The sequence below is a fragment of the Procambarus clarkii genome, chromosome 15, assembly GCF_040958095.1.
Source record: "Procambarus clarkii isolate CNS0578487 chromosome 15, FALCON_Pclarkii_2.0, whole genome shotgun sequence".
NCBI lineage: Eukaryota > Metazoa > Arthropoda > Malacostraca > Decapoda > Cambaridae > Procambarus > Procambarus clarkii.
The window spans coordinates 448,375-475,874 of record NC_091164.1 but is presented as its reverse complement, the minus strand read 5'-3'; the positions used below and the strand labels follow the sequence as shown (position 1 = coordinate 475,874).

General features: G+C 44.7%; 2 protein-coding genes across 2 annotated transcripts in view; one reads left to right on the top strand and one right to left on the bottom strand.

The window, feature by feature from the left end:
• Positions 1–27,500, bottom strand: part of LOC123750568 (cGMP-specific 3',5'-cyclic phosphodiesterase) — a 110,934-nt gene that overhangs the window by 41,012 nt on the left and 42,422 nt on the right. The window contains 1 exon segment of the mRNA XM_069324857.1: positions 22,149–22,233. The gene's annotated coding sequence lies outside the window, so the exon portion shown is untranslated.
• LOC138364839 (trans-Golgi network integral membrane protein 2-like) lies at positions 20,216–20,635 on the top strand. Its single transcript, XM_069324814.1, has one exon. The coding sequence runs from the start codon at positions 20,216–20,218 to the stop codon at positions 20,633–20,635; it is 420 nt and encodes a 139-aa protein (XP_069180915.1).

The following is a 27,500-nucleotide window of genomic DNA, read 5'->3' as shown; positions in this document are numbered from 1 at the left end:
TGTAAATTTAGAGGATTTCTTTTATTTTTACCTCTACCCGCTGGGCTCTTCCTAATATGTTGTTCTACCTCTGTCAATTACTTTCTCTAATCCCAGAAACATCTTCCCTCTACCTGCTCCTCTTTCTCTCAGCTTCTTTCAGCTTATCACCCTTTACCTCCTCCGTCTTCCCCCTCCTTCCTTCTCTTCCTCCTTTCCCCCTCCTTCCTCCCCCCCCCCTGCTAATCTTCCTTCTCTCCCGCGGCCTGCTAATCTTTCTATGCTTCTGATAGTGAAGTCTGGAGAGCCAATCAGCAGCGTCGCGCAATTTTATGACCCTAAATTCTAATCTGATGGGATATTATTCTGACTGTCCATTCCACCAACACTTTTCACCCGCGGCATCAGGGAGGGCAACGATAAAGCTGTTTCGGAGGGCAACCTCCCCCCCCCCCCACCCTGTAATTGGGAGGGCGGAGAAGGGCCAGAAATTGGGGCGAAATTGCGCGTTGAGCGTAAAATTTGGGGGATTTTGTTTGACCTTTTTTTTTTTAGGGTGTCAATACTCCTTTTTTTTACGAAATTATTCAATGAATCTCTTTTAAGGTTGTTTACAAACTGACTTAAAAGGATGAATTCTGACAAGCAGACAGACAGACAGACAGATTAACTCAAAATTGTCGCTGGTGCCATGATGGTTATATGAAATAGTGCCATGATACTGGTGCCACTATGGTTAAGGAATAGTGCCAGTCTACCACCACGGCCATTTCTGTATCTCCAATTATTGTATTGTGACACAATACAATAATTAGCACATTTAGCTTCACCTCTCTCTCTCTCTCTCTCTCTCTCTCTCTCTCTCTCTCTCTCTCTCTCTCTCTCTCTCTCTCTCTCTCTCTCTCTCTCTCTCTCTCTCTCTCTCTCTCTCTCTCTCTCTCTCTCTCTCTGAACTGATTGCAAAGTCGTTTGTTAAATGTCTTTCCGATTACTCCAATTTGTAATTACTTCTGCTTACCAGTCTTGCCTTCAGATAGATGCAGAATAAGTGAAATGTGGCGTACTCTAACCGTAGAGTGTATCGTAGCCAAATTAGCGTGTAACAAGTTTGAATTGACAGTTTGGATTGTTTGATTCAAGTTTGGATTGACAGTTGAGAGACGGGACCAAAGAGCCAGAGCTCAACCCCCGCAAGCACAACTAGGTAAGTACACACACACACACAACCGCTGCGAGGTGTACATAATAAAATTCACACAAGTAAAACTTCGCCAAATAAACAAACTTCGCCAAAATATACAAAACTCGCCAAATAAATTAGTCGGAGGCATAAATATTATTATAGTTAGGTTCCAAAAAATGCGTCCAATAAATGTTTGCAAAAAACTAATTAAAATGGAGCAGTGAGGCAGAAGCGCCCCCACACTGCTCTATACTGCCGCGTCCCACCAATTAACTGACGAAAATTATTAATTGAAATATTGAATGGGGATTTTTTTTTGCGACTACGGGATGATGGGGCGTGTCTGTATGTCGGTCTGTCATTAGGTCGGGCTCGAGGAATGGTTAGATTTGTCCTTGTAAGGAAACTCGGTCAATGTTTAACTTATTCCTAATTTTATATAAGGAAGAGTGACAAAGTGTGTGTGAGAGAGAGAGAGAGAGAGAGAGAGAGAGAGAGAGAGAGAGAGAGAGAGAGAGAGAGAGAGAGAGAGAGAGAGAGAGAGAGAGAGACGCAAATACAGCATTAAAAAATTGTATGGGGCCGGGGGAAAGAGTAATTAAAACTGAATGTTGGCTAACAAGTGATGGCAGGCATTTAGCGGGGCCCCCAACGGTGTTAACCCGGCGTGCTGAACCACCTCTACCCATCACTTCCTGGCCCTTAACGAGGCAAATGATCGAATCACTAGCGATAATTACACAACAAGAAACTGCTCATTTTGTCATAGCAGTCGTCAGCCGGTTATTTGGACCAGGTGGAGGGACTCGTGAATCTCACGAAAGGGACTCGAGAGCTTCACGAACGGACTCGAGAACCTCACGGACGGACTCGAGAACCTCACGAACGGACTCGAGAACTTCACGGATGTCATTAAGTCCGTCGCCACTCCTGCAGCATTGTAGACCCGATAAACCCACAGTTAAGACGGGTGAAAGGGTGAGATCACCTTCATGTTGACCAGACCACACACTAGAAGGGGAAGGGACGACGACGTTTCGGTCCGCCCTGGACCATTCTCAAGTCGATTAATCACCTTCATATTCGTTCTTCGCCGGTGTCCTGAAGCTGGTGAGATGGGGAGGGGGAGGGGGTGATAAGGAGAGGGGGAAGAGAGGTGCTGGCGTGGGAAAGTGTATTTAAGGAGCAGTAGAGTATTTAGGGTTACGGAGGGGGAAGGGGTAGGGGGAAGACAGTGCAAGAGAGCAATGTATACTCGAAACGTAAACGAACTTTTCAGGGGGTTTTTACTTGATTTTAACATGCAGTGTTTGGCAGCCGCTGCTGTCAAGCTAGTGTATGCAACGCTTACCATAGCTGGGACCTGTTCAACCGACTAGTCCACAATGCTCGCCACGTGGTTCTTCAGTCATTGCAAAACCAAATTTCATCTCGAGGATAGTGGATAATGTGTCCACTTTAATGACATCCCCCACAGTTCTCTCTAGTTACATCTTACTTTCAAGTACTCGTCAACGTTAATGTGTTCTCGCACAATACCTGATCTATACCTGATCAACCAGGCTGTGACTCATACGTCAGGCTGCGAGCAGCCGCGTCCAACAGCCTGGTTGATCAGTCCGGCAACCAGGAGGCCTGGTCGACGACCGGGCCGCGGGGACGCTAAGCCCCGGAAGCACCTCAAGGTAACCTCAAGGTCGCCAGCAACGGTGACCTAATCTAGCCGAACCTATCTGGTGAGTGAGTAACCTTAAAGAGCTCAAACCCTAGGTAACAGCAAGGTTACCGTTACGTTGTAACAAGGTTGCTGCACCTCGTTGGGGTTAAGGTCGTGGAGGCTCACATATGCTCTTGTGTATACCTTGTGGGTAAAGGTTAAGAGTGTAATCAAGGCTGCCACGGGCTCCAGGGATGAGAGTGCCACGCTTAAGAACACCTCCCAGAACTAAGCTTTCAAACCCTTTAATATAGACTTTCAGCGAGAAAATAATGAAGCCTCGACTTTAACCACAGATTCGACAAGTCATTCAAACATTAGGATCATTAACATATAACGCAACAGGGAGTACAGATGGGGGGTTTAAAGTCACTCATAGGTCAGTACATCACTGAATTCCTCATGCACACGCATTACCGACTCGACCATGAAGGGCGTTTTTCGATCCCATTGTGGGGTCAATATAGCCTCATGGATACATAGAGTTCTTGTGGTGCTATTTTAAGGACCTCCAGGGGAGTTCTGGTGTAAAGGTACATCCCCAAGCTGGCTGTTGTTAACTGAGCGTTTGACATGTACTCAACAAATCCACAAGGGCCGTGACGAGGATTCGAACCTGCGTCCGAGAGCATCCCAGACGCTGCCTTAATCGACTGAACCTGCGTCCGAGAGTATCCCAGACGCTGCCTTAATCGACTGAACCTGCGTCCGAGAGCATCCCAGACGCTGCCTTAATCGACTGAGCTACGACAGCTTGAACAAATCCACAAGGGCCGTGACGAGGATCCGAACCTGCGTCCGAGAGCATCCTAGACGCTGCCTTAATCGACTGAGCTACGACAGCTTGAACAAATCCACAAGGGCCGTGACGAGGATCCGAACCTGCGTCCGAGAGCATCCCAGACGCTGCCTTAATCGACTGAGCTACGTTTGTTCACTTGATGCATCACGCAATTGTGATTTATGTGTGTATTGACATGTACTGCTTCCGCTATGTCTAAGTTTCCATTTTTATTGCATCTGTTGACCATTTTGATGATGAGAGCTTAAAAAAAAAATGCGACATCAGGCTCAAAAAAGAATAAAAAAAAATTAACTTTTGACAGTTAATGTCAAGACTCAGTCCCCCAAGTGCCACGGTACTGTGTACGTTTAGGGGTGATCCTAGACGGCATGGGTTCGAATCCTGGCCGGTTCAAAGAGTTCTTAGTGATCTATGGCTTGCGCGTTCATGCAGTTTTCTCATATATATATATATATATATATATATATATATATATATATATATATATATATATATATATATATATATATATATATATATAACTGCGATAATATATGTTGATAATGTAGTTATAAAGCAGAAATAAATTATATTTTAGCGTTTAAGGTTAGCCCTCAAAGGCACACTAAACCTGAAGCCAACACTCAAGCACTTGGCTTATTGTGCTCAAGTGGTAAAATTCTCTCTTTTATGTGGCAGGTCTTGTGGCCAGAGAGGTTAATGGCACACACTCACTGTGTGTGTGTGTGTGTGTGTGTGTGTGTGTGTGTGTGTGTGTGTGTGTGTGTGTGTGTGTCACTGTGTGTGTGTGTGTGTGTGTGTGTGTCTCACTGTGTGTGTGTGTGTGTGTCACTGTGTGTGTGTGTGTGTGTGTGTGTCACTGTGTGTGTGTGTGTGTGTGTGTGTGTGTGTGTGTCTCACTGTGTGTGTGTGTGTGTGTGTGTGTCACTGTGTGTGTGTGTGTGTGTGTGTGTGTCACTGTGTGTGTGTGTGTGTGTGTGTGTGTGTGTGTGTGTGTGTGTGTGTGTGTGTGTGTGTGTGTGTGTGTCTCACTGTGTGTGTGTGTGTGTGTGTGTGTGTCACTGTGTGTGTGTGTGTGTGTGTGTGTGTCACTGTGTGTGTGTGTGTGTGTGTGTCTCACTGTGTGTGTGTGTGTGTGTGTGTGTGTCACTGTGTGTGTGTGTGTGTGTGTCTCACTGTGTGTGTGTGTGTGTGTGTACTCACCTAGTTGTACTCACCTAGTTGTGTTTGCGGGGGTTGAGCTCTGGCTCTTTGGTCCCGCCTCTCAACCGTCAATCAACAGGTGTACGGATTCATGAGCCTATCGGGCTCTGTCATATCTACACTTGAAACTGTGTATGGAGTCAGCCTCCACCACATCACTTCCTAATGCATTCCATTTGTCAACCACTCTGACACTAAAAAAGTTCTTTCTAATATCTCTGTGGCTCATTTGGGCACTCAGTTTCCACCTGTGTCCCCTTGTGCGTGTTCCCCTTGTGTTAAATAGACTGTCTTTATCTACCCTATCAATCCCCTTCAGAATCTTGAATGTGGTGATCATGTCCCCCCTAACTCTTCTGTCTTCCAGCGAAGTGAGGTTTAATTCCCGTAGTCTCTCCTCGTAGCTCATACCTCTCAGCTCGGGTACTAGTCTGGTGGCAAACCTTTGAACCTTTTCCAGTTTAGTCTTATCCTTGACTAGATATGGACTCCATGCTGGGGCTGCATACTCCAGGATTGGCCTGACATATGTGGTATACAAAGTTCTGAATGATTCTTTACACAAGTTTCTGAATGCCGTTCGTATGTTGGCCAGCCTGGCATATGCCGCTGATGTTATCCGCTTGATATGTGCTGCAGGAGACAGGTCTGGCGTGATATCAACCCCCAAGTCTTTTTCCTTCTCTGACTCCTGAAGAATTTCCTCTCCCAGATGATACCTTGTATCTGGCCTCCTGCTCCCTACACCTATCTTCATTACATTACATTTGGTTGGGTTAAACTCTAACAACCATTTGTTCGACCATTCCTTCAGCTTGTCTAGGTCTTCTTGAAGCCTCAAACAGTCCTCTTCTGTTTTAATCCTTCTCATAATTTTAGCATCGTCCGCAAACATTGAGAGAAATGAATCGATACCCTCCGGGAGATCATTTACATATATCAGAAACAAGATAGGACCGAGTACAGAGCCCTGTGGGACTCCACAGGGCTCTGTGGAGTCATCGTTACGTTAGGCGATGTATGTGTGTGTGTGTGTGTGTGTGTGTGTGTGTGTGTGTGTGTGTGTGTGTGTGTGTGTGTGTGTGTCTCACTGTGTGTGTGTGTGTGTGTGTGTGTGTGTGTGTGTGTGTGTGTGTGTGTGTGTGTGTGTGTGTGTGTGTGTGTGTGTGTGGTGTGGTGTGGTGTGGTGTGTGTGTGTGTGTACTTTAAGACGAGAGAGAGAGAGAGAGAGAGAGAGAGAGAGAGAGAGAGAGAGAGAGAGAGAGAGAGAGAGAGAGAGAGAGAGAGAGAGAGAGAGAGAGAGAGAGAGAGAGAGGTAATCATTAGTACCATCAGCATTACTAATGTACAGTACGGTAATTACCAAGAGACAATCAGTCCCTTAATCCTATTACTGAACCAGTTACTAATTAAGCAAGAGAGTGATTAGCGTTTATGCTAATTACATCCTTTGTCAGCGGTCAAAGAATTCACAAGAAGGTTCCTAGACAAAGATCAGAGACTTACGACTAATTGCATCATCGCTGGAGTTACAGCTTGGCTCTCAAAGGCAATTTGTGTTAAGTTAATCACTCCAAAAACGTTATATCAACGTTTTCTTCAACGTTGTTACAGCGTTGTATCAACGTAAAAGTAGTAACGTTAAAGTTAATGGTGAACATTGTGCCTGTGGGATTTAGTATCCATCGCGAGTTGAAGAATGCAGCTGCGCCTGGCATCCTGTCCCCAAGGAGATCCCCTCAAGGGAATGGATTAGGAACTCTATCCATGGTTAGATTAAGGTTACGTTAGGCGATGAGTCACAATAATGTGGCTAAAGTTGACCAGACCACACACTAGAAGGTGAAGGGACGACGACGTTTCGGTCCGTCCTGGACCATTCTCAAGACTTCACAATCGACTTGAGAATGGTCCAGGACGGACCGAAACGTCGTCGTCCCTTCACCTTCTAGTGTGTGGTCTGGTCAAGGTTACGATAGGTTTCAGTACATTTGGTTACGTTAATACGATGTATTATTGACGAAAGTGTGAAACATGGAATTAGAAAACTGTTTCAGTGTACCGCGAATTCCGTTTACAGAAAACCAAATTCTTCAAAAGAAAGAGTTTTCAGCATACACTATTTATATTTTAAACCAACGCCTTCTATTACATTAAAGTTACAACTTAAGAATAATCTCCGTTACGACAAACGTTAATTTTAGAGCTGCCATACATTCGCATTTTCCATGACATGTCCTGGATTCAGGTGTTAAAATTTGCATCCGGGAAGATTTTACAAAATTCTCCAAAAGTCCGGAATTTCAGCTTCCATCACTTAAAAAATTATCGACATATATATATACCTACATGTATGTAAATCACGAAAATTAACATTTCAGGATTAGATTTCATTCCTAAGAACGATTTCATTCCTTCTGAAGATGTATTAATATACGAAAGTACTTAAGGAAATTCCTGTTTCAATTCTTCCTCCGTGGTCTGACTTTGTCGTATACCTATATAAATATATATCATTCACTTGAACAGTCTCGAACCACGGACACCGTGAGCAGGAGTCCAGATCTCTATTAACTACGCCACAGACAACCTAAATAAGGAAGGATCCCAGAAGTAGCTTAACCAACTTGAATTTTATACCTTCTCTGGCTGGCTTCTCTGGCTCCTAGGGACTAGACGATCCACACCTTCGTCATATAAATTGTTACCCACATGTGTTCGAGACTCCTACAGTGCCCAAGTGACTGAAATGTTATTATCCACGGAAGTGTGGTTGACAAATTTGTGTGTATATATATATATATATATATATATATATATATATATATATATATATATATATATATATATATATATATTTATATTTATATATATATATATATATATATATATATGTCGTACCTAGTAGCCAGAACGCCCTTCTCAGCCTACTATGCAAGGCCCGATTTGCCTAATAAGCCAAGTTTTCATGAATTAATTGTTTTTTCGACTACCTAACCTACCTAACCTAACGTAACCTAACTTTTTCCACTACCCAACCCAACCTAACCTTTAAAGATAGGTTACGTTAGGTTAGGTAGGGTTGGTTAGGTTCGGTCATATATCTACGTTAATTTTAACTCCAATGAAAAAAAATGACCTCATACATAATGAAATGGGTAGCTTTATCATTTCATAAGAAAAAAAATTGAGAAAATATATTAATTCATGAAAACTTGGCTTATTAGGCAAATCGGGCCTTGCATAGTAGGCTGAGAAGTGCGTTCTGGCTACTAGGTACGACATATATATATATATATATATATATATATATATATATATATATATATATATATATTAGAAACGTAGCTATTTGGAGTAAAATTTCTACTCGTGATCAGATGACGGTATTAATCGTAAATCACACAAGCAAATGGATCAGCTGATGCCTGTAAACATTAACGAGCAAATGAAAATGTCAGTTGGCAGGAGTAAACATTACCAATAAATGAATGAATCAGCTGTTAAAAGTAAATATTGACCAGATGAGAGACGGCACATTAACAGGTGTAAACACTGCCACGAGAGCACGAATGAGATCACAGGACCACGGGTCAAATCGTACGACATACGAGTCAGATCACCGGACCACAAGTAAGATCATAGAACCAATGTGTCAGATCATAGAACCATGGGGTCAGATCTCAGGACCACGGATCAGATCATCGGAAGAAGGAAGTGATATTGACAACAAAAAATGAGCTGATGGTAGTCAACACTAAGCACGTGGGTGATGTTTATGAATGAGATCAGCTGATAACAGCAATTGTAAACAATATGAAACCATCAATATCTCATCCATACGTAAACAGTTCCGGTGAATCTTTCCACAGGTTCCCCCTCGCCCGCTTCCCTCTCTCTCAGAAGCACGGACGCCAACAGCCCATCAATACCAACAAACGCAAACATGCCCAAACATGCCTCTTGAAGGGGGTGAATAAAAACAGATGATTTGTTATTGTCGATGAGAGGAAATTGGCAAAAATGGGGATAATATTTACTTGCCGGCTACCCCTCTACCTCCCTGTGTTAGTCGGTGTGTGTGTGTGTGTGTGTGTGTGTGTGTGTGTGTGTGTGTGTGTGTGTGTGTGTGTGTGTGTGTGTGTTTGTATACCTGCCTGTTTGTATATTTGTGTGTTTTTCCATTTTTCTACTACTCTCACGCTAAAAGAAAACTGCCTAACATCTCTGTGACTCATCTGAGTTTCCAGCCTCCAGCTTGTGTGTGTGTGTGTGTGTGTGTGTGTGTGTGTGTGTGTGTGTGTATGTGTGTGTGTGTGTGTGTGTGTGTGTGTGTGTGTGTGTGTGTGTGTGTGTATGTGTGTGTGTGTGTGTGTGTGTGTGTGTGTGTGTGTGTGTGTGTGTGTGTGTGTGTGTGTGTGTGTGTGTGTGGCTCCTGCCAACCCCAGCAACTGCCTAAGAGAGAACAAGGCCCAAGTGTCTCTAATATTCAGCCAACACTCGCCTGCCCTAGTCTTCCACCACCAGTTTTTCTACCAACAACAGTTGAATGCACCCCCGCGCCCCACACCACATCACAGCCCCGCGCCCCACACCACAACACAGCCCGCGCCCCACACCACAACACAGCCCCGCGTCCCACACCACAACACAGCCCCCCGCCCCACACCACAACACAGCCCCGCGCCCCACACCACAACACAGCCCCGCGCCCCACACCACAACACACCCCCGCGCCCCACACCACAACACAGCCCCGCGCCCCACACCACAACACCCCCCCGCGCCCCACACCACAACACAGCCCCGCGCCCCCACACCACAACACAGCCCCGCGCCCCACACCACAACACCCCCCCGCGCCCCACACCACAACACAGCCCCGCGCCCCACACCACAACACAGCCCCCGCCCCACACCACAACACAGCCCCGCGCCCCACACCACAACACACCCCCGCGCCCCACACCACAACACAGCCCACGATGGACTTAAAGAATGTGAATAAATTAATAAGACCATCAGATATCAAAGAATGGATCCTGCGCTTCATCTGGAAGAGGAGATAGAGAGGAAGGGAAGGGAGAGAAGGATAAGAGAGTGAAGCAGAATAAAGAAGGAAGCAGAGTGAAGAGGAGAAGAGTAAGTTTGGTCAATATTTGTATAGTCTCTGCTCCACGCAGGTCCTGGGGGGGGGGCAGAGTGTGGGGGAAGGGGGGGTAGAAATAGGTAAGGAGAAAGTGAAGGTAGGTAGAAATGGGTAAGGGGTAAAGAAAAAGGGTTGGGGTAAAGGATAAATGGATGGGGAGCGGGGGAGGGGGGAGTTAGAAACAGATAAGGGGAAATGATTTTGGGGTAGAAATTGGAAAGGGAAAATCTAGAAATGGGTGAGAGGATAGGGTGGAATAAGGGGTAGAAATGGGTAAATGAAAGGACAAAATGGGGGTTTGGGAGCCCCATGTAAGACACCCTTTTGCTCTCCCCCCCCCCCTCCCTCTCATGACCGTGGGAGGGGTGGGGGACATGGGGTGGGTGGGGGGGGGGAAAAGTGAAATGCTTTACACATTCCTGTGACCTTTCCATCTCCCTCTAATGTGAGTTTACTCACGCGTACCTGTTACTCATCGTGAGGAAGGTAGGGGTAGAAAAGGGGGGGGGTTACTCACCACTATAATCATTCCGTTACTCACTAGTTAAGGTAAGGGCAAATGAAGCAGCTACACTCATTCACTCATTAAGATTCTAGGAGTTTTACTCACTCTCCAGGCCTTCCGTTACTCATCAGGACTCAGGCAGTGACTTAGGAGGTGAATAAGCCAGTGACGAGGGTAAGATGACGAAAAATAAAATAGAATAAGCCATAGGCAAAAGTAATGAATTGTAGAATCATGATGTATGGTGGAACAAGTAGGTGAAGAATGACTTTCTCTCTCTCTCTCTCTCTCTCTCTCTCTCTCTCTCTCTCTCTCTCTCTCTCTCTCTCTCTCTCTCTCTCTCTCTCTCTCTCTCTCTCTCACCCTCCCACACACCTGCCGCCATTAATATATTCACAGATATTCATCATCAGATCACAACACATGTGACATACCCTGGATTTGTATGTGTGCGTGTGCGTGTGCGTGTGTGTGTGTGTGTGTGTGTGTGTGTATGTGTGTGTGTGTGTATATGTGTGTGTGTGTGTGTATATGTGTGTGTGTGTATGTGTGTGTGTGTGTGTGTGTGTGTGTGTGTGTGTGTGTGTGTGTGTGTGTGTAGGCGGCGTCAACTTGCTGGGTAAAAAGAATTATTTAGCATTGATGCGAAACGGAATAATTGATGGAGAGACTAAAGGCCACTGGCGGTGGCTTTGTCATAACCTTATGGACGACGGATTAGGCTCGATTTAAACTTGTCACTGTCAGTGTGCTTACCTTTGTCTTTCCGCTTTGTGTGTGTGTGTGGGAGAGGGGAGGCCTGGTCGGGAGACCGGGCCGCAAGGACGTTGAGCCCTGAAATCATCACACGGTAACCGCAAGGTTTAAATGTGTGCTCCAAGCTTGCTTTTGTTTATTATCTATTAGTGCTCAGTAGTTTAAACCAGTTTCGTGCATTAGTTGGTGTTCGAAATGGGCTGACTACACCATGGGTACAACAGGAGGCAGTTGCATCATCATCATGTAGACCACTATGCTACAGTTTTCAACCCTTCACAGGAGGAATGCGACACTGCACGGGGTTATCTTCTTGAGGATATCTTGAGATGATTTCGGAGCTTTTTTTAAGTGTCCCCGCGGCCCGGTCCTCGACCAGGCCTCCACCCCCAGGAAGCAGCCCGTCACAGCTGACTAACACCCAGGTACCTATTTTACTGCTAGGTAACAGGGGCATAGGGTGAAAGAAACTCTGCCCATTGTTTCTCGCCGGCGCCTGGGATCGAACCCAGGACCACAGGATCACAAGTCCAGCGTGCTGTCCGCTCGGCCGACCGGCTCCCCGGGTACAGATATACGCAGACTGTGCCACGCGAATTATGATAGAAGAACAAGTGAATAACATGACACAGACACGATGAAAACGATACAAACACAGCTTACAATCCAATGGAACCCTGTCCATGGAGGACAGAAGAAAATGTATATATGTTGGTTAGCATTGTAAATGTGTGGCCACGTCTGTGGTAGAAAATAATAAAAAAAAAAAAAAAAAAAAAAATCCAATGGAAAGCTCAGATGACAATAAAATGGCAAAATTCGGAATCACTTCTTGTCCTTGAGTTGATTTCGGGGCTTCAGTGTCCCCGCGGCCCGGTCCTCGACCAGGCCTCCACCCCCAGGAAGCAGCCCGTGACAGCTGACTAACTCCCAGGTACCTATTTAATGCTAGGTTACAGGAGCCTCAAGGTGACTTCAATCGTGGATAAACAGATTGGGAAGGTTAGGTTACTTGGACATATAAAATAATTAACCATCTACCATCTGTCTCTCTCCTATTCCTCTCATTTTGTACCACTTTCCTTCCCGTTTCTCTATTTCTTCTCTTATCTCCTTCCTTCTACCTGCTCTTCCCTCATTCACTTTTGTTCCTCTACTCCTCCCCTGCCCCCCCCCCTCTCTTCCTAGTCAAGACACTCCGACAAACTGAACTCTTTTTAAGCAGACCATCAGCAGCTTCTGCCTCTCTAACTAATTGGGTATCTGACGGTGAGAGCGGGAGAGAGGGAGAGAAGCGAAGGAGAGTAGAACTGAGGGACAAGGGGGAGGGAGAGGGAGATAAAGAGGAGAGAGAATGAGGGAGAGAGGAGGGAGGGACAGAGGGGGTGGGTCAGAGGGAGAGGAAGAGTGAAAGGAGAGAATAAGGGAGGGAGGGACAGAGGGGGTGGGGAAGAGGGAGATGAAGAATGAGAGGAGAGAGAGAATGAGGGAGAGAGGAGGGAGAGGAGTGCTACTAAGTAATACTCCCACTACTAAGCCCCAACACAACCAGGAAGTGAAGATCAACCAGCTACACGCACCTATATATATATATATATATATATATATATATATATATATATATATATATATATATATATATATATATATATATATATATATATATATATATATATTTACTATTTTCCATTGGTGTGAGAGCTGAGAAGAGTGGAGAACAATGAGACGGGGGAGAGGAGTAGGCAGAAGAAGGGAGAGAGGTGTAGAGAGGTGGTGATAAGGTAAGAAGAGAAGGGCAGAGAGGATAAAGTAAGGAACAGGGAGGAAACGGCCAACTGCAGAAAGCAGAGTTAACAAGAGCGAACAGACTAGGAGATAAAAAATAGTAAAAGAGTACGAAAAAAGAGGAAGGAAGGGGGTTGGCGTGGGGGGGGGGGATAACAGAGGACACGTGTAGTCACCTTACACATTAGTATCAGAGGATACTCTCTCTCCCTAGCAGGGTAAACTTATGACTCAAGATGGAAGTCAGAGGATACTCTCTCCTTAGCAGGGTAAACTTATGACTCAAGATGGAAGTCAGAGGATACTCTCTCCTTAGCAGGGTAAACTTATGACTCAAGATGGAAGGCCTCGGTAACATGACGCGACGCCACTCCTCCTACTTCAAACTGGAAATGCATTAAGTCACTTCGATCCCCCAAACCTGTGACGTATGGAGCGACCTTCACACCTCCAGTAGAATGTTACTTGTCAATCATACACACACACACACTCAAGTAACAGCGAGATGGCCCTTGTCTCCAAGTAGGAGCGAGATGGTCCTTGTCTCCAAGTAGGAGCGAGATGGTCCTTGTCTCCAAGTAGGAGCGAGATGGTCCTTGTCTCCAAGTAGGAGCGAGATGGTCCTTGTCTCCAAGTAGGAGCGAGATGGTCCTTGTCTCCAAGTAGGAACGAGATGGTCCTTGTCTCCAAGTAGGAGCGAGATGGTCCTTGTCTCCAAGTAGGAGCGAGATGGTCCTTGTCTCCAAGTAGGAGCGAGATGGTCCTTGTCTCCAAGTAGGAGCGAGATGGTCCTTGTCTCCAAGTAGGAACGAGATGGTCCTTGTCTCCAAGTAGGAGCGAGATGGTCCTTGTCTCCAAGTAGGAGCGAGATGGTCCTTGTTTCCAAGTAGCAGCGAGACGGCCCTTGTCTCCAAGTAGCAGCGAGACGGCCCTTGTCTCCAAGTAGCAGCAAGACGGCCCTTGTCTCCAAGTAGCAGCAAGACGGCCCTTGTCTCCAAGTAGCAGCGAGACGGTCCTTGTCTCCAAGTAGCAGCAAGACGGCCCTTGTCTCCAAGTAGCAGCGAGACGGCCCTTGTCTCCAAGTAGCAGCAAGACGGCCCTTGTCTCCAAGTAGCAGCAAGACGGCCCTTGTCTCCAAGTAGCAGCGAGACGGCCCTTGTCTCCAAGTAGCAGCAAGACGGCCCTTGTCTCCAAGTAGCAGCAAGACGGCCCTTGTCTCCAAGTAGCAGCAAGACGGCCCTTGTCTCCAAGTAGCAGCAAGACGGCCCTTGTCTCCAAGTAGCAGCGAGACGGCCCTTGTCTCCAAGTAGCAGCAAGACGGCCCTTGTCTCCAAGTAGCAGCGAGACGGTCCTTGTCTCCAAGTAGCAGCAAGACGGCCCTTGTCTCCAAGTAGCAGCAAGACGGCCCTTGTCTCCAAGTAGCAGCGAGACGGCCCTTGTCTCCAAGTAGCAGCAAGACGGCCCTTGTCTCCAAGTAGCAGCAAGACGGCCCTTGTCTCCAAGTAGCAGCGAGACGGTCCTTGTCTCCAAGTAGCAGCGAGACACTGCTTGTGAAAAGATAGTACACATACAACGGGACACATATGTAAACAAAAAGTATCCAAATGGCCCAGAGATACATCATAATTTTCTGAGACAGAATAATGAACAAATAGATAGCAATTGTGTTTTAAACCCATCTTGCCATCAATTAAGGGTCGAGAGGTGGGATCCAAGAGCCGTATATCTGCAAGAACAACTAGGTGCGTAGTTCCACCACTGTACTTCGTGAAGAGGGAATATGATCGCAACATACAAAATACCGAGATGAACAGAACAAGGTGGACGAGGACAGCCTCTTTAAAATTGAAAGAAAGAAGGGCATGAGGATACAAGTGGAAAATGAAACCGTAAATTAGTCTAGAACATTTGAGGAAATACTCTGAAATGAATGCACTGGAAGAAGAAGGTGTAGAAGCCACCTCAATCCCCAACTTCAGATACGACAAAGAGGAAGAACAAAGGCAAATAGACGGGGCATAAAAGAACATGAACTCCCCCTCCCCCACCTAGACCCCTGATAGGTAAATAGTGATAGGTAAGTAGTGATGGGTAAGGTAGGTATGCGTTACAGCCGCACAGGGAGGGCAGGAGGGCAGTAAGCCTGGTGGTGGGAGAGACAACATGGGGGACGGCAGGCCAGCGGCTGCCAATAAGGACCTGTCGCGTGCAACCATAAATTATAGCCCCACTGCAGCTTACCTCGGCAAATTTGCATATACACGTGCACGCACGCGCGCGCACACACACACACACACACACACACACACACACACACACACACACACACACACACACACACACACACACACCGGCGTGAGGTAGCGGTGGCTGTGTAGATAGCACGCTGGACACGTTATCCTGTTGCCCGGGTTCGATTCCCAGCGCCGGCGAGAAACAAAAAATGGGCAGTTTCTTTCACTCTGATGCCCCTGTTACCTAGCAGTAAATAGGTCCCTGGGAGTTAGACAGCTGTTACGGGCTGCTTCCTGGGGCGAGTGAAAAAAATTAGTTAGTAGTTAGTAACAGTTGATTGATTGTCAGTAGAAAGGCGGGCCGAAAGCTAAACCCCCGCAAGCACAACTAGGTGAGTACACACGTGAATACATTGATGGTTGTACCAGCAAGGCGGAACCTGAAAGCTGAAGCCCAACCCTCGCAAGCACAACTAAGTGAGTACTAGTTGAGTTCCCTATTGGAATTATCAGAGATTCGATCAAAAGACAAGATCGTTCACCTATATATATATATATATATATATATATATATATATATATATATATATATATATATATATATATATATATATATATATATATATATATATATTATACAGTGTTATCCTCCGCCTGCTATCACACTGCAGAATCTCCCCCACCGAAGGGGTGTAGGGAAATTCTTCAGGCAGGAAGCTGGATACAAGACTGAAAACCGTTTAGTAAATAATTACCTTTTCCTGGACCGATTTTGACTACTAGTAACTTTGCCCCTAACTTGGGACCCCATACATTTGAGCGTGTCGGCTCCATACAGGGTTTGTTATTATTATTAGTAGTGGAGTTGTTTGAGACTGTGAAGATGAACACAAAATCTATTTACCAGTTTAATAACACTTTAAAAAGTTTTGGAGAGGTGATATGGGAGCTACAGATAAGTAATGGAGGTATTCCTGATCCTTTCTTCTGCTTTTCCTATTACTGTTACCCCTTCCCATTATCCTTCCCATCACCCTCTTTCTTTATCCCAGGATACAATCTCTCCTACGACCCTCAAGTCCAATCAACCCCGGCCAATCCACTGAACGGCTTTCTACTCTATTCCTCCTTTCACCAGCACCTACACACAGACTTTAACCCTGCACCCACTTACCTAACCCCATGCTGCAAACTACTCCCTCCCTCCCACACCAAAACTTAGTGCCCAGATGAGCCACAGGAACGTTAGAAAGAATTTTTCAGTGTCAGAGTAGTTAACAAATGGAATGCATTAGGAAGTGATGTGGTGGAGGCCGACTCCATACAGAGTCTCAAATGTAGATATGATAAGAGCCCAGTAGGCTCAGGAACCTGTACACACCAGTTAACTGACAGTTGAGAGGCGGGACCAATGAACCAGAGCTCAACCCCCGCAAGCACAATTAGGTGAGTACCAACCCCCCCCCCCCAACACCACTAACCAGACTCTACATCTTCCCCCCCCCCACCTCCAGCCTACAGAATTTACTGAGAGAGCTCACCCATTCATTTTGTACTTGCAATTTGTACCATGTCCTTCCTGCCTGGTGTTCCTCCCCTTCCCCTAGCCTCTGTCCTGAGGTTCCACGCCCACATGCCCCGCACGCCCTCACGTTTGCACGCCCACGTGCGCCAGAAGTGAGGCTGGGGTATCGTTAAGTGATGCCCAGACCAATAATATTTCCCTAGGTCGGCCTGGTCGACGACCGGGCCGCGGGGACGCTATGCCCCGGAAGCACCTCAAGGTAACCTCAAGGTACGTTGTTAGAAAGCTCATTCAACAAATCCTTGGGACAATATACCCTGGAAACACAAACCGAAACTGTCTCTATTTTCCGCTTGTTACAACTTGTAATAAAGTTGTTATATTTGGGATTAACGTGTTTATGACGTATTAGAACGTTGTTACAACTTGCTATGTTGGTTGTCATAACTGGTTAGGTGTTAAAACTTGTTCGAACGTTGTACCAACGTCGTAGTTTCGGTGTGTGTTTGGCGGGTACTGCTCACTGTACTCACCTATTTGTACTCACCTATTTGTGCTTGCGGGGGTTGAGCTTTGGCTCTTTGGTCTCGCCTCTCAACTGTGTGTGTATGGTTGGTCTCTCTCTCTCTCTCTCTCTCTCTCTCTCTCTCTCTCTCTCTCTCTGATTACATTACCATAATCCTTAAACGACTTCGATAATGAGTACAACTTTGATAATTACTGATAATTACTTTAATAACTCAATAATTGCGAAAATGGGCAATCAGGATAAGTTTGCGTAACTTTGTTGCCCCGGGGACAGCCTGTGTGTGTGTATGTGAGTGAGTTGTTTACTCTCATTGTTATGAGGGATGTCAACTCTCCTCATGTATCTAAATACCATTGATCTCCCCCCCCCCCATCCTTCCTCTCCTTTCATTTCCTGCATCTTTGTTCATTTCTCGTGAGATTAGCGTATACGCTTTTTTCATTGATGTTTCAAGGGAGAAGAGTGAAATTGAGTCTTCAATGATCTTAGGCGTAAGTGGCTAAAGTGCAGAGCATTTGAAGGACAGAGAGAGAGAGAGAGAGAGAGAGAGAGAGAGAGAGAGAGAGAGAGAGAGAGAGAGAGAGAGAGAGAGAGAGAGAGAGAGAGAGAGAGAGAGAGAGAGAGAGAGAGAGAGAGAGAGAGAGAGAGAGAGAGAGAGAGAGAGAGAGAGAGAGATTGAGAGAGAGAGAGAGAGAGAGAGAGAGAGAGAGAGAGAGAGAGAGAGAGAGAGCCAGAGAGAGAGAGAGAGAGAGAGAGTTGTGAACGACTCATGGTAACAACACAACTAGCAGTATTAACAACAATAACCAAAGTGGTGCACAAAAAATAACCATTGTGGCTGATATTGTTATATTGGGTCTTGCAGAAAATTATTGTAATCAGTATTATTACATAAACAGTCCTGTAACTGTCGTATTTAATTGACTCATACAGTCACGTTACACAACTTGAAATATACAGCATACCGTTTATGGCATTAACCAGTCATTTATGTCATTAATCAGTTATTTACATCATTAACCAGTCATTTACGTCATTAACCAGTTATTTACATCATTAACCAGTCATTTATGTCATTAATCAGTTATTTACATCATTAACCAGTCATTTACGTCATTAACCAGTTATTTACATCATTAATCAGTCATTTATGTCATTAATCAGTTATTTACATCATTAACCAGTCATTTACGTCATTAACCAGTTATTTACATCATTAACCAGTCATTTACGTCATTAACCAGTTATTTACGTCGTTAACCAGTCATTTACGCCATTAACTAGTCATTTACGCCATTAACTAGTCATTTACGCCATTAACCAATCATTTACATCATTTACCAGTCATTTAAAGTGACAGAAGGATGAGAGGACACAGATGGAAGGGGGAGGTTGTTAAGGGGGTGAATAGGAGTAAGTTGGGGGGGGGCTCGAAGAAATGGTAGGGGAATGGAAGGGGGAAAGAATAGGTGGTGTGACAGAAGAGGGATAGGAGAAGGAGGGGGGGGGAGGGAGAGTAGCTGTGGGAAGGGATATTACGAGAAAAGAGAGGGTAGAGGAAGGGAGAAGCGACGTTCACTCATCAAGCCGGTTGGAAACCCTGCAGAGAGACTTGGCTCCATTCCAGAGAGAGAGAGAGAGAGAGAGAGAGAGAGAGAGAGAGAGAGAGAGAGAGAGAGAGAGAGAGAGAGAGAGAGAGAGAGAGAGAGAGAGAGAGACAGAACTCAAGGACCCGCCAAGATTCTCCAAACTGGGTCGTGCAGTCATCGAACGAGCCACGGCGGTGAGAAGGGGTAACCTCAGAGACATTGTTTCTCTCCAAACCCACTTAAGGGCGCATAAGTGAAGCTTCGAACACCACTTACATGGGTAGTGTGGAACTGGTGGTGGTGGTTCGAACGCCACGTGGGTGTACGTAACTGCTACTCCGAACAATAAAATTACAATGCCTTCTTATATCTCTTGTCAAGGTGTTTACTAATAGACTAGGATGGAATCTATCACATGATTAACAAGGGATTTTTGTAAAATATATACAATTAATTTACTAGACGAATTGTTAGTAACTTAGTCATTTCATTAAAATGATAATCAATTGTTAGAATTAATGTTTTCTAAAATATTAAATTCTGTGTTTTGCAAAGTGAAAAAAGTATTTCGAGCAATTTGAAAAGCATTTTGATACTTTAAGGCTATAAGGCGTATACTTGACAGGTATAAGGTATATGGCGTATACTTGACAGGTATATGGTATATGGCATATACTTGACAGGTATATGGTATATGGCACATACTTGACAGGTATAAGGTATATGGCATATACTTGACAAGTATATGGTATATACTTGATAGGTATATGGTATATGGCATATACTTGACAGGTATAAGGTATATGGCATATACTTGACAAGTATATGGTATATACTTGATAGGTATATGGTATATGGCATATACTTGACAGCTTTAGTCACGTCAGCCGCTATAGGAGTCACGTCCCCTCATATAACCTCGGTATACGATATATGGTCAGCTGACGCGTGAAAGAATGTGAGTAGGAAGGAATGAGGAGAAAGGCAGGGGGGGGGAAGTAAACGAGTAGACACGAGGAAGAAAGGAAAAATGAAAGAAGAAAAAGAAGACTCATAAAAGCAGAATGAAAACAAAATGTAATAATGAAGGAACTAAGGAGACATAAAAATATAAAAAACAGGCAAAAGGAACATATATAATAGTGATGTAGTGATGAGGGAAGAGGGAGAGGGAGGGGGAGAGGGAGGGAGTGATGAAGGGAGAGTGAGGGAGTGAAGAGAGAGAGTGAGAGGGAGGTAGGAAAGGTGAATTACGAATGAGGGAAGAGAGGAACCCCGAAGGACGAACCCCGAAGGACGAACCCCGAAGGACGAACCCCGAAGGACGAACCCCGAAGGACGAACCCCGAAGGACGAACCCCGAAGGACGAACCCCGAAGGAAACAACGAGTAAGAACAGTAAAATATGGAAAAAGAGTGATGATAAACCAGATAAAGAAGAAGAAGAAGAAGAAGAAGCAGCAGCAGGAGCAGGAGAAGCAGAAAAGGTCGAGCGAGAAGGTATCAACCCCCCCCCCCCCCCCGGGAGAGTCGACTCTGTCATCGGAAGGAAGGAAAGAAGTCAACACCAGAATCGATATCGACATCTGAAACAGACGGTGAAGGAGGAGGAGGAGGAGGAGGAGGAGGAGGAGGAGCAGGAGGAGGCGGAGGAGGCGGAGGAGGAGGGAGGTTGATGGAAAGGAGGAGGAGGAGGAGGTTGATGGAAGGGGTACCAGCAGAAAGGGAAATTAATAAAGACCAGTGGAACAGACAGGAATAGACTGAAGTAGGTCAGTCCAACTAGGAGAAGAGGTCGACTTTTGTCAACTTCATGGGACAGAGGGGAGGGGTGGGGGGGGGGAAGGGTGTGTGGAAGGGGAAAAGGGATGGGATGACGTAAAGCTTCTGCCAACCATCCCATTAACCCCCCCCCCCCACCCCCATCCCCCCTCTCAGTCTGGGTGGCGTCACTGTAATCCAATTGTGGCACCTGAACTCTCTCTCTCTCACACCGCCACCACCACCCCCAGGCCTACCACCCAACCCACAGGCCTATCACCCCGTACCACTCATGTAAGACCAATCCTGGAGTATGCAGCTCCAGCCTGGAGTCCATACCTAGGTAAACACCAGACGAAGTTAGAAAAGATTCAGAGGTATGCCACCAGACTGGTCCCGGAACTGAAAGGTATGAGCTACGAGGAAAATCACGTCAAAAAGCATAAATGGAATGCATTCAGTAGTGATGTGGTGGAGGCTGACTCCATACACTGTTTCAAATGTAGATATGACAGAGCCCAGTAGGCTCAGGAATGTGTACACCAGTTGATTGACGTTTGAGAGGCGAGACCAAAGAGCCAGAGCTCACAAATGTAGATATGACAGAGCCCAGTAGGCTCAGGAATGTGTACACCAGTTGATTGACGTTTGAGAGGCGAGACCAAAGAGCCAGAGCTCACAAATGTAGATATGACAGAGCCCAGTAGGCTCAGGAATGTGTACACCAGTTGATTGACGTTTGAGAGGCGAGACCAAAGAGCCAGAGCTCAACCCCCGCAAACACAACTAGAGGAGTACCACCCCCCCAGGCCTTCCACAACTCCAGCTTGATGGAATATATTTTCCCTAGACGGAACACTCTTTCACTTTATTGGCTACACAACTATTCTTGGGGGGAAATACAACTTTTTAATAGATATAAAATACACAAAACATACCTGTGTATGTTCCACTAGAAATCGTAAGAAATGTATGGAAGACTATTGAATGGAAGCTAGATGGAGAACGATGGAAATGGATGAAGGAATTGTGAACGGCAGCTAGATGGAAAACGATGGAAATGGATGAAGGAATTGTGAATAGCAGCTAGATGGAGAACGATGGAAATGGATGAAGGAATTGTGAATAGCAGCTAGATGGAGAACGATGGGAATGGATGAAGGAAATGTGAATGGAAGCTAGATGGAGAACGATGTAAATGGATGAAGGAATTGTGAATGGAAGCTAGATGGAGAACGATGTAAATGGATGAAGGAATTGTGAATGGAAGCTAGATGGAGAACGATGGAAATGGAGATCACAACTTGTACTTGACACTTTTCCCGCCATTTTCCATTCGCGCGACAGCGGTGTCGGGCGTATGACGAGGCTGGGAACACGATCATACCGCACTTACTAGGACAAACATTTACAGTGCATATAACTTACCCTAACGGCACAAGAACAACTCTAGAAACCAGCTTCAGGTAGCCAGGCACGAGAAGGGTGGAAGACATTGGCAGGGAACATCGACCTGAAATAAAACAAAAATGAGTACAAAATATTATTATTTTATTTTTAAAAATAATAATATCTTCAATGCCAAGAAGAAAAGAAAATTAATAATAATTAAGTCCATATTATTTAACACAATATTAAAGGCAACGCAAGGAATATATATATATATATATATATATATATATATATATATATATATATATATATATATATATCAAAAGTATTCGATTCACCAAGAATTCTATCGAGGGACAAGTTACCGCGGGGAAAGGTCGGAAAGCAATTTTTTTTTTTTTATTTAAAATTTTGCCCCGAGGGGCGAGTTTATTGGGCAGGACACACGCTCGTCCCGGAAGTCAGGACATTCAACAAGGATATGCACGACCGTAAGAGGGACAATACAATTTGGACAATAAGAAGCAGGGCGGCGCTCCATTAAGTGACCGTGAGTTAAGCGAGTATGGCCAATACGCAACCTAGCCAGAGCCGTTTCCCACCGCCGGTTACGGTGATAGGAGGAAGGCCACGAGGACACACTACTCTTAAGAGTACGTAGTTTGTTACTAGCAACGGAAGACCAACAATCCTGCCAACAGGTAGATGGAGGAATGAATAACCGGATAAAAGTCGGAATAAGGAATACCTATACGGGAGATGGAACAAGATCGGACAGCTTCCCTAGCGGCAGCGTCCGCAACGCCCATTTAATAGACACCAATGTACCTGAGAACCCAACAAAACTCAAGTCTTAAATTTACTGGAAATAAGAAACAGCCAATGTTGAATCTAGCCAACCACTGGCTGGACCAGATTAAAGGACCCGAAAGCCACGAGGGCACTACGAGAGTCAACCACAATCACAAAGGAAGATTGACAACGAGAAAGCAAGAGACGAAGAGCATAGAGAATAGCTTAAACTTCCCCCTGTGAAGACGCTCCGTAGGTAGGCGACACATATAAGTGCGGTCAGGAAAAACAACAGAGTAGCCAGCACCGTCAGCAGAATTAGACCCATCGGTGAAGATGGAAATGGAGTCGGAGTGTGAAGTGAACAAATCTACAAGGGCCGTGACGAGGATTCGAACCTGCGTCCAAGAGCACCCTAGACATGTGTGAAGAAAAGTGTTTAAAGAAAACTGTTGTGGAGGCCTTGTGATCCTCCAGAGGTTAATAGACCTTAATAAGCCTCCAGAGGTTAATAGACCTTAATAACCCTCCAGAGGTTAATAGACCTTAATAACCCTCCAGAGGTTAATAGACCTTAATAACCCTCCAGAGGTTAATAGACCTTAATAACCCTCCAGAGGTTAATAAACCTTAATAACCCTCCAGAGGTTAATAGACCTTAATAACCCTCCAGAGGTTAATAGACCTTAATAACCCTCCAGAGGTTAATAGACCTTAATAACCCTCCAGAGGTTAATAGACCTTAATAACCCTCCAGAGGTTAATAGACCTTAATAACCCTCCAGAGGTTAATAGACCTTAAGTCCAACACCTAACTAAAAGGATGGGAACTGACTGGAAATACTGATATATTAAAAATTACCAACAATTAGGAAACTAACAAAATAGATACTTGTTGACAAAGGCAGTTAACACCAAGGAACAACGCACTCATCCAACGCACTCACCCAACGCACTCACGTCTCCCACCCACTTCATTGATTTTCACTCAACAGAGAATTACGAGTCAATGAAAGGTCGACTTTAAGAACTCGACCGAGAAGATGAAAACTATATTTTCCTTAGGAGGATGATTTTTTTACTCATTATAATATTACTGGGAAAATCAGTCGAAGCTGTGGAGGAGGAGGAGGATTCGAACCTCTACTCTGGTGGGGAGTGTTCCCATTAAGCAGCACTGACATTGATACATCGAAAAATGTGATTTTTCTGAGCGAATAACTATTGATATTGCTTGTTGGCTTATTATAAACTATTAGAGTTATTATTACTTTGTAATAATAGTATCAAGTAATTAATAATTACTAATTAGTAATTAGTATCAATAATTATTATCAGTAATTAGTATCAAGATTTGCTCGTGTGTGCAATATATTTATATTTAATATAAATTCGTATATATATATATATATATATATATATATATATATATATATATATATATATATATATATATATATATATATATATATATATATATATTTATTGTACATATTACATGATTACAAATGTGGCCTTAACAGATACACAACTCAACCAATACAGGTAAAATGAAAAACACGACAATGGGAAACATTGATCACTATCACAGACGGGTTCGTTTCACTGTTGCAAGTCAAACACTTCTTCGAATTCCTCCGAAGTTGGACTAGTGCCCAAGACGCAACAGGCATTTCCCCTCTGAATCGCAACACTGAGGCGCTGGAACAAGAAACTTTTTTGCTCTCTGGTCTTTTGTAGCGCTGATCAATTTGTCCCCCAATTCCTTCAGGAACTTCAATGCACATTTTCCCTACGAACCGAGGGGAACAAAGCTGTAGCAGTGTGCCAGATGTAATATATATATATATAATATATATTTATATACACACCACATCAAGCCTTACAGGGTGTCAATGTGGAAAGAGAGGGACGGGATATAAGAGGAATAGAGGAGGGAGTAGGGAGAGATGAGGGAGAAGGGCAAGGAAAGGGGGGAAACAAAGAAGAACACAAAAGGGTTGGGAGAGGGATTCCGGGGTCACTGTTTACATGCATCAGCTGATCTCGAGTAATGGTGATGGACAAGTGATCAGCTGGGCTGGTGGCGACCCGATCCCACACCCACATTGTTTACTGTCGGGATGGAGGTGGAAGCGTGGGCTAAGGTCTCCTTCTTTGTACCCAGCCTATTGTACCCTGTTCTTCACAAATGCTGTTTTATTTTTATTATTACTAGAGTTTTCTGTCGAGTCAGGCCTTGAATGGAGGTGGCTTCCAAGACTTCTTGGAAGCCTTGGAGCGTTCCAGTTGTTAACCCCCCCCCCCCCCGTGCAGGATACATTCTATTACATTTCTTAAATTCGTACATTTCCAGCTTTCGTCTCGAGAGGTCCTATTGATTTAGTCATCTAGTTTCACCAAGTGTTTCTTCATCTATATTAGCTACTATGCCATTTAGTATTTCTTCTGGCTACCTTTCATCCCCCAATCATGGGCTCCACAATATTTTCTATATAAAAAAAAACTTTGAATCTCCTGTTGACTTCCTCACACACTTCCATGTCGTTTTCCACGAGAATATTCCTTGTCTCTTCGACGTGACCATATGGTCAATAGCTGTCGATGTTCTCCTTAGATGGTGTTCTTAATAACACCTTTGATTGGTCCGCAACTTTTGCCGAAATGTCGATTTTAAAATTGCCTCTCAGCCTCCATCGCGAGTACTCGTTTCTGGCTTTTAAATGCCTCTTGATATTCATTTGTTTAACGTAAAATGTATTTTTACGTTAAAAATATAACTTTCTCTGTATCTTCGTCTGCCGAGTTCCTTGTCTGTCCACCATTGCCTCTAGAACCAAAGGTTTCCAATGATATTCTCGTCTATTTGATCCGGATAAACTGCTCTGTGATACCTGCATATTTCCGGGTTATAAACTCCCTCCTTTATACTGTTCTTAAAAGATTTCCCCATTTCGCACCCGCAAGATAACGTAAGCTTTTAAAGGTTGATAGGTGTTAATCTTCTTGTTTGAGGAGCTGTTCACTTGAGACAGTTAAGCAAGTCCTAGCTGTGTCTGGGTACAAGTGACAGGATGAACAACCCAGCGGGTTTTCTTCCTATTGGGGAGTGTTGTACATGCTGCTATGGCGGTGTGTCCACTCACAAGATGAGTGGCGCTGCCCAATAAACTCGACTCTCGGGGCAAAATTTAAAATTTAAAATCCCTCCTTTGTACCTCCAAAACCACGTCCAAAGGTCAAACACATCAGCTGGGATACGTTAGGATAGCGAGAATATTGACCAAGGATACGAGGCACTCTCCTGGCAATAGGATTAAGTCCTTCCTCGGTAATCCTACGGCAGAGCAGAAGGCTCCACTCAGGGGATTACCCCCTCCCCCCCCAATCAGAAGATATTACAAACCTTGCCTTAAAAGGTCGGCCGAGATGTGACTCAAGGATTAAAGAGAATGGTGTGCCGCTATCCCTTGAGTGATAGCTCATGCGGCAAGTGAGCATGTATATGTATGCATATACAGTATTGTATTATTTTAATGTAAGTATACATAGGCCAAACGAAATGATAATACAGAGTAGTTTGTGGCAATAAGACGCCATCATGGAATGGTATATTCCTCTGTGCAATTTTTACTTCAGCAAAATTGTATTGCGCGTGCCAGTGATTCTGTATGTATGTATGTATGTATGTATGTATGTATGTATGTATGTATGTATGTATGTATGTATGTGTGAATGCGAATACGTGTATAATTTTCTTTGAGGTTAATCGCAAAGGATTTCTGTTATTATATTAAATGTCAACACACACTTGCAACCCACACCGGCAACCGCATATCTGCAAGCCACACATCTGCAACCTACACACCTACAAGCTAAGCACACCTGCACCAAACAGTAAAGTGCATAGCACTATTGAGGCGCCAGAGAGCCAGGAATCAGTACCTCAGAGTAACAAGGGAAACAGAAAAGTACTTTGAAAATGACCTTTCAGCAAAAGCCAAGTCCCAATTCAAGCTGCTTCAGTCACATTAGAAGGAAGACAACAGTTATGGAGCAAGTAATCAAACTGAAGGTAGAACACGACAGAGAAATGTGTGTGTGTGTGTGTGAAGAACTCCACAGGAGGGTCCAGGAGGTCTTCACAATAGAGCAAAAAGTTTCTTCCACAGGAGGGTCCAGGAGGTCTTCACAATAGAGCAAAAAGTTTCTGAGTCGAGGGTGGAGCAAAAACCAAGCAATACCGGAGGAATTTGAGATAACTAGAGACGAAGTAAAAAACCCTTGATGGACCAAGATCCGACTAAGGGGACTAGACAAAATATTACCACCACCAGCATCCCCCCCCCCAAGCATCTCCCCCACCATAGAATCCCACATGCCAGAAACTCATCTTCTCCCTCGTATACCACCCCCACCTTGGTACACAAGCTCCTCATTCCCTCTGTCCATTGCCCCTCATTCCTCATTCCCCTCTAAACCTCCCCTCTCGCAGCATCTTCAAGTAAGCGGGGGATGGGAACAAGGGGAGAAATTGATGGTGAGGGTTCGAATAAGTCGATCGTCTCAAGCGGACGCCTCGATCAGAGAGAGGGG

What these genes read in the sequence shown, in the direction of transcription:
- LOC138364839 (XM_069324814.1), top strand. Translation starts at nt 20,216, where the DNA reads ATGAGGGAAGAGAGGAACCCCGAAGGACGAACCCCGAAGGACGAACCC.